Here is a 10,527-nt window from a genome sequence, read left to right as displayed (position 1 = left end):
CTTGAAAGTGAAAAATGAGCTAAATCTCTCACCAGCCACACGTGTAGCCTATAGCTGAGTTCCAGATAAGAGACAGGCACGGCTCTCCACCAATCGTACAAGGAGAAAATGTTCCACCAATCGGACAAGGAGAAAACGGAGCGCGCTGGGACGTTAACCACCCAGAGCTCGCGCTAGAAACATTCTGGGTTGAACCTGGGGTGCGGGAATGGAATAGAGAGGGAGTCCGTCTACTTTTATCTTTCAGTAGTCGTGATAGTGAGCAAGAGAGAGGAGATCATACAGGAAACCCTGCAACGATTTCTCTTTCATGTTTTGGAAAGTCCATATGCCTACATCACAAAGGTAGGTGTGCAGTCTACAAATGATATATATTTTTTCTCCATGCATGGAGATTATATACAGTACAATATGTGGAATAAATTAGCCTATACCCAACCCATCGTCGGCAGTTTTTCATGACGGCTTGTCTACCTAGACTGCCTGTTATTGAGTGCAAGATGATTGAGTAGCAAACTAGCAATAGCCTACTAATATATCAGAGCATTCGATTCATAGTTTTTTTTCATAGCACTTGTTGGCATAACACCTGTCTGCTTGTCAAGTCATTTGTTTTACCATTAGTGGTAGTAGGCTGATGCTGCCGCTTCTTGATGGCCAGCAAGTCAGTCTTGTGTAGCCTAGATAATTCTCTCAATTTAGGATTTGGCAGAATAATGCCATTCCATGCTCTTGTGCTAACGGCAATGATTATCAACCCCGAAGACAGTTCAAATAGGATTTTGGTTGGGAGCGCGCCGGCGTACTTGTCATTCAATGTCGATAGCCTACTGGGTATGAATGAGAATTAGCGTATGAAATCCACCGAGCCCCGAGCGCTAATCAATACGCTACATGTGCAAATAGTCTCCTCTTATTCATCTCCTACGTCCCGAAATATTAGATGTAAATCCGTAAGAAAGAGGGGTAGAGAGTGAGTATATTCACTTACAATGAGAAAGAGAATTAAGAGACTATAGGCCTAGGCTATATTCACAATTCAGTTTAAAGCCCCTCCAATTATAAAGCAGTAGACTGCTGTTCTTTTTGGTTGTTGAGTGCTTTTCACAGCTGCTTACATTGTATCCTCTCCTTTATTTCCAGGTGAATGCTGCAGCACAGCCCCCTCTGAAGGGAATGAGAAGCCTTGTGATTATTTGTTGACGCAGCACCAGCTCGACACTCCCCTGTCTCCCTCAACGTGAATAACAAGATGGGGAATGGATTATCAGACCAGATCTTCCCCAGCCTTCCTTCCTTCCAGGCCCTCCATATTGTCATCCTGGGTCTGGACTGCGCCGGGAAGACCACTGTCCTCTACCGCCTTCGCTTCAATGAGTTTGTGAACACGGTCCCCACTAAGGGATTCAACACGGAGAAGATCAAAGTGTCCCTGAGCGCGGGCGGAAAGTCCTGGCGGAAAGCGGCGTTCCACTTCTGGGACGTGGGTGGTCAGGAGAAGCTCCGCCCCCTGTGGCGCTCGTACACGCGGTGTGCTGACGGCATTGTGTTCGTGGTGGATTCCGTCGACATCGAGCGCCTAGAGGAAGCCAAGACGGAGCTCCATAAGATCACGAGGTTAGCGGAGAACCAGGGGGTGCCGGTTCTAGTGGTGGCCAACAAGCAGGACCTGAGGAACTCTCTGCCGCTTCACGAGATGGAGCGCTCTCTGGCGCTAGGGGAGCTGGGTAATGGAACACCCTGGCACCTGCAGCCCGCCTGCGCTATCATAGGGGAGGGGCTACAGGAAGGTCTGGAGAAGCTCCACGCCATGATCAACAAACGGAAGAAGACACAGAAAGCTCAACAGAAGAAGAGATGATCTGAATGGTCGCGCACACAACCGCCATCTTGTTGGAGCTACACAAGGACTTAAGCTAACAATGGTGGTGGATGGGGACTCACCTGTTGTGGTGGTAACCATGAGCAGGACACGTGGTGTTGACTGTAGCATGATGTACTACAGTACCCACAATGCTCAGTGTCTCGTGGAGCCCTCAGTGATGGGTCCGCTGCTTGCCTGCCTGTCTGGTGGCTGAGTTGTATTAGTCATATGGAATGGGACTAAGTCTGTTCAGGGCTGTTGTCACGCTGTCCTCACTGGAACTGATGGAATAGATTTTCATGGACTTTGGATGGCAACTATCCTGGCTGGCACAGCATCACAGGACAGTGGACACTAATGTATGTTTAAAGGAAGTGTTATTCTATACCATGAGGCACACAGGGGTTCTCAGAGACAAAACAATCAAAACACTGTTGAAGTGTCAGAAGTCAAATGTATTGTGTTCTGTCTACACTCTTAAGTGTTACAAATGTATGTAGCCTGCTTTTCAATCAGTTTGAAGCATGAAAACACATTGAAATGGTCGGTTTACCAAAGCCTGTGTTGACAATGAGATTACATGTGGAAAACACAAAGGACAATCAAGTTGCAGTCAGTCACTTGTTAGTGTGACCTCAAAGTTAGTCTTACAATCAGTCAGTATTCTGTCTCCATGTTGCTCAATGGAAGTCGAGAGGGTCTAGATAGACGAGTTTAGCATAAGCTTGATGATTCACTGAGAAGAGAATACAGAGATGGATGTTTTTAAACGATATGTAACAACCTTATTGTTTCATCAGCGATAAATGATAATCTACAGCAGTTGGGCTATTTAATGTGACTGTCATTTGGGTTAGGTGGGAGGTAGGGGTAAAAAAAAGCTGTCAGGCAGTGTGGTTGTCTTGTGTAATTCTGTTGATTTGACATGCTGGTTGGCTCAGCATACCCTGAATATTCTTTCCTGGCTTGGCTAGCTGTCTGATCTGGACCCTGTACTCCAAGTGTCAGGCATCTGTCAGATCCAGTCCTAGTACCAGCCTAAGACTGGGTGCAAGGACCTAAGTAGAATGAGGGTATCTGGAACGCACCCAAAATTTTAGATAGATGGCGAAGTAGGGCTGGATCTGTAGATTTAGCCCTCCTTCGCTATCTACCTAAAACTTTGGGTGTGTTCCAGATACTCATTCTACTTAGGTCCTTGCAGTTTATAGGATTGTTATATCATGTTGATGTGGTTCCTAAGACATGAAATAGTTCCGCAGATGTAAAGATCTGATCAGATCTCAGACTTGTGCAGAGTTTGTGTACCTGGAACGCACCCATGGACTTCCATGTCGATTAGACAGTCAAATAAAGGCACTTTATTGGTCTGTTTTCTGACCTTAGAACTTGCATCAGCTTTTTGTATGAGGTTTGTTATGATACTTAAAGAAGTGACATGTTGATATTGCTTCGAAGGAAGCGTTAACTAATATTGTTATGCTGTTATCACATTGGAATGTCAGTTGTCCCCCTGGTTTACTCTGTGTGAGGGGGAGAGGTGCTCATATTTATGTATTTGTTTGTATAAATGTGTTCACCTTGAATAAAGCAACAATTAAACACTAACATGATATTGAACATTTTTTTTTTTCTCATCTAAGTGGTAAATTAATTTCCTAGATGGATTCAGACATTGGGTAACAGGTTTGAATACTATTTTCAGAGGAAGAATATTTAAGTTGCATTTCTGTCCTAGCTTATCAGCAGTTATAATGCATTTACACTGCATCGGGTGTTGGGGGCAAATAACATGTCCACTCACTATTTCCTCATGCAATAGGTTCCTGCCCTCATGTTCAGTGTAGAAACGGAGAATAACAAACTAGAGCGGCTGCACTACAATCAGAATCAAGTGTGTTCATTACACCATCTACTTTACTGTTCAGACACACACTTTCACTTTTCACCAACCTGATCTCACTGCCTACGCCCCAAACCCCCTGAATTCAGTGGTGAAACAAACTCCGGTTCAACAGCCTCTCACTGTTAGCTAGAATTGAGGCTGGTGTTCTAAGGCTCATGAATATTCCTGAGAAACACAAGGAAAAGCCTGATATGCATAATGGACAGGGTCCTAGTGGTGGGATTTTAAGCTGGGCACAGAACTGGCTCAAGTGGTCTTGGGATCGAGGCTACTTACAGAACAGAAGAAACAGTATAACACGTTCTCATTACCAGCTGTTGAAATGTCTTGTCTTATCTGGGGCTGGTTTCATTGGTGTTGGTGACTGTGTTTGGAGAAGAGACAAGCGGACAGTTCTAGCCCAGGAGAACCTGACTACCTCAGAACAATAACAGGTTAATAGAGGGAGGGAGGAGAGGGGGCATTGGTCAGAGATGACCCAGTAAGGAGTGATCTCTCTGGAAAGGTTTCCCCTGTTAAGCCCTTTCCTGGTTATTGGCTGGATGGAGGTGAGGGCACAGTCATATGAGGGGAGGAAACACACACATGCGCAGGCACGCCCACAGGTACACACACACAAACATATACACACACACACACAGCGGCTCCAGGTCACCCAGGTATCTATCTGACAGGTATGGATAATGGAGGTGAAACTGAAAATGGCTCACAGTTAATTGTTTCAGAGATAAAAAAAAGTAACTTTTATTTTACTAGGCAAGTCAGTTTTAAGAACAAATTCTTAATTACAATGACGGCCTACACCGGCCAAACCCGGACGACGCTGGGTTATTTGTGCGCTGCACTGTAATGAAATATGCAAACAAATTCTCTCTGTATGCATGTTCTCTCACTGCATGTTTGTCTACAGAAAACCTGGTCCTGCACCAACATTTTAAAGAATGTATTATTAATTTAATGGAGGAGCAACATGAACATTTTTGCAACTAAATAAGCAGCAGGGAACATAAATGATATTGATTTGGCTTTGTAAAGCTCCATACTACTCTGCTGTAAACGTTGGGATGAAACATTTCAATACTACACCTAACCAAGTTTTACTTCCTAATACATGTGTAAATGACTGAACGACCGGCTAGGTCCTTGCCATGTCAATGGTGGCACTTTCTGTGACATCCCTTCTCCAGGCAAAATGGCCATTTGCCCAGTGCCCATGTCAATGTTTCCATCATAGTGACGTCAGACAGGTCTGTGTGGCACCAGAGGTTAAGGCCTCTCTGTTCCCATGGACAGGGGTACACACATATACACACACAGGGTTGGGTAGGTTACTTTCTAAAAGTAATCTGTTACAGTTACTAGTTACCTGTCCAGAATTGTAATCAGTAATGTATCTTTTGGATTACCCAAACTCAGTAATGTGATCTGATTACATTCAGTTACTTTTAGATTACTTTCCCTTTAAGAGGCGTTAGAAGAAAACAAAAATGTATGTTACCAATTGAACGACATCTATTGCAGGATAAATCAATGTTACATTTTACATAGCTGGCCATATATGGATGTTACATTTTACTTTATGGGTTCGTTATGTAGGCTTCTTCTAACCCATTGCTTTCTACTACATACTACATATTACATTACTATATACTACATAGTCATAAGATTAAATGATATCTTTACATTAAAAACTAAAGTCTATCAGAATTCCAGTCATTCCAATAAATGATTTATCCCTTGATCTTCAAGAATAGTACTTGGAAATATGGAAGTATAGATTAACCAAATTGTTTTACCTGAACATAACCCAAAACATAGGACTTAATAGCCAGCTGTGGTGTAAAGTATACTTTAAAGTACTACTTAAGTCGTTTTTTGGGGTATCTGTACTTTACTTTACTATTTATATATTTGACAACTTTTACTTTTACTTCACTACTTTCCTAAAGAAAATAATGTACTTTTTACTCCATACATTTTCCCTGACACGCAAAAGTACATTTTGCATGGCAAGCAGGACAGGAAAATGGTCCAATTCACGCACTTATCAAGAGAACACCCCTGGACACTGCTACTGCCTCTGATCTGGCACACTCACTAAACACAAATGCTTAGTTTGTAAATGATGTGTTGTAGTGTGCCCCTGGCTATCTGTAAATAGATAAAAACTCGAAAAGGTTTGTTTAATATAGGGAATTTGAAATGATTTATACTTTTACTTTTACTTTCAATACTTAAGTATATTTTAGCAATTACATTTACTTTTGATACTAAAGTATATAAAACAAATATACTTTTGCTCAAGTAATACTTTACTGGGTGACTTTCACCTTTACTTGAGTAATTTTCTATTAAGGTATCTTTACTTTTACTCAAGTACGACAATTGGTTACTTTTTCCACCACTGTTAGCTGCCCTACTCAAAGCAAAACAAATCCAGTTTGATTTGTCACATGCTCCGAATACAACAGGTGTAGTAGACCTTACCGTCAAATGCTTACTTACAAGCCCTTAACTCTTTCTTGAACTCATTGTTGGTTAAGAAAATATTTACTAAATAAACGAAAGTAAGTAGCAGCAGTGTGTGTGAGGGGGGGGGTCAATGTAAATAGTACGGTGGCCATTTGATTCATTGTTCAGCAGTCTTATGGCTTGGGGATAGAAGCTGTTAAGGACCCTTTTGGACCTAGACTTGGAGCTCCGGTACCGCTTGCCATGCGGTAGCAGAGAGAACAGTCTATGACTTGGGTGACTGGAGTCTTTGACAATTTTTGGGGCATTCCTCTGACACCGCCTAGTATATAGGTCCTGGATGTCAGGAAGCTTTGCCCCAGTGATGTACTGGGCCGTACGCACTCCCCTCTGTAGCGCCTTACTCTATTGTTTATGATTTTGTCGTCATGGTGGACTGATTGGGCTCAATGATTTGAGTTGAAAAAGAACTGCTAAGCTCATGGAATGGCATGCTTTGAGCACTACTGAAAAGGGCTATTTACATGTGAAAAATGAATGCCATATGCTGCATTTGCTGTAGGCCTATTGTTTACCTTTTTGTTGGTGACATTTAGATATCTTGATAATATGCAGCTACTTAAAGGGCAAATCCACAGATGAAACAATAACAAAATGGTCACCCGCCTCTATTTTGGTAAAAAGCTGAGGGATGGGCCTTGAGAAATGTAACCACTCTCAGATGAATAGACAGAGCTATGGATGTAAGGACCGACCATCCATGATATCAAAAGTATGGTTTTAACCATGTTATGAGGCTATACAGTGTTTGTTTACATTTACAATGTTTACAAACATTGGAGAAAAACATGTTTATATTTTGGGTTCTCATGGAGTTTGACAGTTGAACATTTATAAGTTATATTCTTTCAGAATTAATGGATATGTATACAGTTGAAGTCGGACGTTTACATACACCTTAGCCAAATACATTTAAACTCAGTTTTTCACAATCCCTGACATTTAATCTTAGGAAAAATTCCCTGTCTTAGGTCAGTTAGGATCACCACTTTATTTTAAGAATGTGAAATGTCAGAATAATAGTAGAGAGAATGATTTATTTAAATTTAATTTCTTTCATCACATTCCCAGTGGGTCAGAAGTTGACATACACTCAATTAGTATTTGGTAGCATTGCCTTTAATAAATTGTTTAACTTGGGTCAAACTTTTTGGGTAGCCTTCCACAAGCTTCCCACAATATATTGGGTGTATTTTGGCAAAATCCTCCTGACAGAGCTGGTGTAACTGAGTCAGGTTTGTAGGCCTCCTTGCTCGCACACGCTTTTACAGTTCTGCCCACAAATTTTCTAAGGTTTGAGGTCAGGGCTTTGTGTTGTCCTTAAGCCATTTTGCCACTACTTTGGAAGTATGCTTGGGGTCATTGTCCCTTTGGAAGACCCATTTGCGACCAAGCTTTAACTTCCTGACTGATGCCTTGAGATGTTGCTTCAATATATCCACATCATTTTCCATACTCATGATGCAATCTATTTTGTGAAGTGCCTCCTGCAGTCCCTCCTGCAGCAAAGCACCCCCACAACATGATGCTGCCACCCCCGTGCTTCACGGTTGGGATGGTGTTCTTTGGCTTGCAAGCCTCCCCCTTTTTCCTCCAAACATAACAATGGTCATTATGGCCAAACAGTTCTATTTTTGTTTCATCAGACCAGAGGACATTTCTCCAAAAAATACGATCTTTGTTGACCCCATGTGCAGTTGCAAACCGCAATCTGGCTTTTTTATGGCGGTTTTGGAGCAGTGGCTTCTTCCTTGCTGAGCGGCCTTTCAGGTTATGTCGATATAGGACTCGTTTTACTGTGGATATAGATACTTTTGTACCTGTTTCCTCCTGCATCTTCACAAGGTCCTTTGCTGTTTTTCTGGGATTGATTTGCACTTTTCGCACCAAAGTACGTTCACCTCCAGGAGACAGAATGCATCTCCTTCCTGAGCAGTATGATGGCTGCGTGGTCCCATGGTGTTTATACTTGCGTACTATTGTTTTTACAGATGAACGTTGTACCTTCAGGCATTTGTAAATTGCTCCCAAGGATGAGCCAGACTTGTGGAGGTCTCCAATTTTGTTTCTGTGGTCTTGGCTGATTTTCTATTAAGGTATCTTTACTTTTACTCAAGTACGACAATTGGTTACTTTTTCCACCACTGTTAGCTGCCCTACTCAAAGCAAAACAAATCCAGTTTGATTTGTCACATACTCCGAATACAACAGGTGTAGTAGACCTTACCGTCAAATGCTTACTTACAGGCCCTTAACCAACAGTGCAGTTCAAGAAAGAGTTAAGAAAATATTTGCTAAATAAACAAAAGTAAGTAGCAGCAGTGTGTGTGAGGGGGGGGGGGGTCAATGTAAATAGTACGGTGGCCATTTGATTAATTGTTCAGCAGTGAATCAGCCAGATTTCTTTTGATTTTCCCATGATGTCAAGCAAAGAGGCACTGAGTTTGAAGGTAGGCCTTGAAATACATCAACAGGTACACATCCAATTGACTCAAATTATTTCAATTAGCCCATCAGAAGCTTCTAAAGCCATGAAATACTTTTCGGGAATTTTCCAAGCTGTTTAAAGGCACAGTCAACGAAATGTATGAAAACCTCTGACCCACTGGAATCGTGATACAGTGAATTATAAGTGAAATAATCTGTCTGTAAACAATTGCTGGAAAAATGACTTGTGTCATGCACAAAGTAGATGTCCTAACCGAATTGACAAAACTATAGTTTGTGAACAATACATTTGTGGAGTGGCTGAAAAACTAGTTTTAATGACTCCGACCTACAGTAAGTGTATGTAAACTTCTGACTTCCACTGTATATACACTACCATTCAAAAGTTTGGGGTCACTTTGAAATGTCCTTGCTTTTGAAAGAAAAACAAATTTTTTGTCCACTAAAATAACATAAAATTGTTCAGAAATACAGTGTAGACATTGTTAATGTTGATAATGACTATTGGTGGCTGGAAACGGCAGATTTTTTATGGAATATCTACAGAGGCCCGTTATCAGCAACCATCACTCCTGTGTTCCAATGACAAGTGGTGTTAGCTAATCCAAGTTTATCATTTTAAAAAGCTAATTTATCATTAGAAAACCCTTTTGCAATGATGATAAATACAATCCACCTGTATCCAAATCCGGCTTTAAACTTCTTCACCACAGTATCTCGGACCTGCCTGGTGTGTTCCTTGTTCTTCATGATGCTCTCTGCGGTTTTAACGGACCTCTGAGACTATCACAGTGCATGTGCATTTATACGGAGATTTGATTACACACAGGTGGATTGTATTTATCATCATTAGTCATTTAGGTCAACATTGGATCATTCAGAGATCCTCACTGAACTTCTGGAGAGAGTTTGCTGCACTGAAAGTAAAGGGGCTGAATAATTTTGCACGCCCAATTTTTCAGTTTTTGATTTGTTAAAAAAGTTTGAAATGTCCAATAAATGTCGTTCCACTTCATGATTGTGTCCCACTTGTTGTTGATTCTTCACAAAAAAATACAGTTTTATATCTTTATGTTTGAAGCCTGAAATGTGGCAAAAGGTCGCAAAGTTCAAGGGGGCCGAATACTTTCGCAAGGCACTGTATATATATATATAATTTTTAAGTAAAAAAAATAGATGTAGCAACTACAGATTACCCCTTTAAGTTTATCAAACGTGTGCGAGTTTGAGCATATGTCCGTTAGGCCTATAGATTTTATTTTTTTATCAGCATGAATTAGATTGAGAAATAAAAGCCCAATTTTGATTCCATAAACTGGGATCCGCAGTATGCAGCTGTTGCAAGAGCACATTTTTCACTGCCTGTTCACTGGTTTCAAAAACAATGTTTGATAGGCAGCATAAACACTTATTGAATTCAACCATTATTGGGTTCAAATACACATTTGGATGTGTGAACAGCCATCCACAACAACTACAATCCGTAAATCGCAAATAGACAAATGATAGAGCAGCAGTGTGATTCATATCAATGCGCCATGTAGATATCAATAAGTGATATCCGTATCGTCGTAGACTACCCCCCTGCTGTCATCCTTACCTCCAAGCGTTTATTCAAATTGTATAATCTTTGGATGCCGACAGCAGTCGCACCACTGGAAGACATACATTGGACTGTAGCCTACAAAAGTTTCTTCTGCGTTTTTTCCGCGATCGATCAAACACATTTGGTGTGTCATTTTAACTCGCTCAGGTGGAACAAACTTAAACTTGCGCC

At 41.3% G+C, this 10,527-nt stretch overlaps 1 protein-coding gene across 1 annotated transcript; it reads left to right on the top strand.

Moving 5' to 3' along the window:
- The first annotated feature begins 163 nt into the window (after positions 1-163).
- Positions 164-3,472, top strand: LOC110488126 (ADP-ribosylation factor-like protein 4A). Its single transcript, XM_021560156.3, has 2 exons — positions 164-345; positions 1,144-3,472. Exon 2 carries the CDS (start codon positions 1,253-1,255, stop codon positions 1,859-1,861), a length of 609 nt encoding a protein of 202 aa, XP_021415831.1. The 5' UTR covers positions 164-345; positions 1,144-1,252; the 3' UTR covers positions 1,862-3,472.
- The last annotated feature ends 7,055 nt before the right edge of the window (positions 3,473-10,527 follow it).

This window comes from Oncorhynchus mykiss, chromosome 30 (genome assembly GCF_057628025.1).
Source record: "Oncorhynchus mykiss isolate SJ-2025 chromosome 30, ASM5762802v1, whole genome shotgun sequence".
In the NCBI taxonomy this organism is placed as follows: Eukaryota; Metazoa; Chordata; class Actinopteri; order Salmoniformes; family Salmonidae; genus Oncorhynchus; species Oncorhynchus mykiss.
The sequence above is the reverse complement of the archived record's forward strand: the minus strand, read 5'-3'. Positions and strand labels throughout refer to the sequence as shown.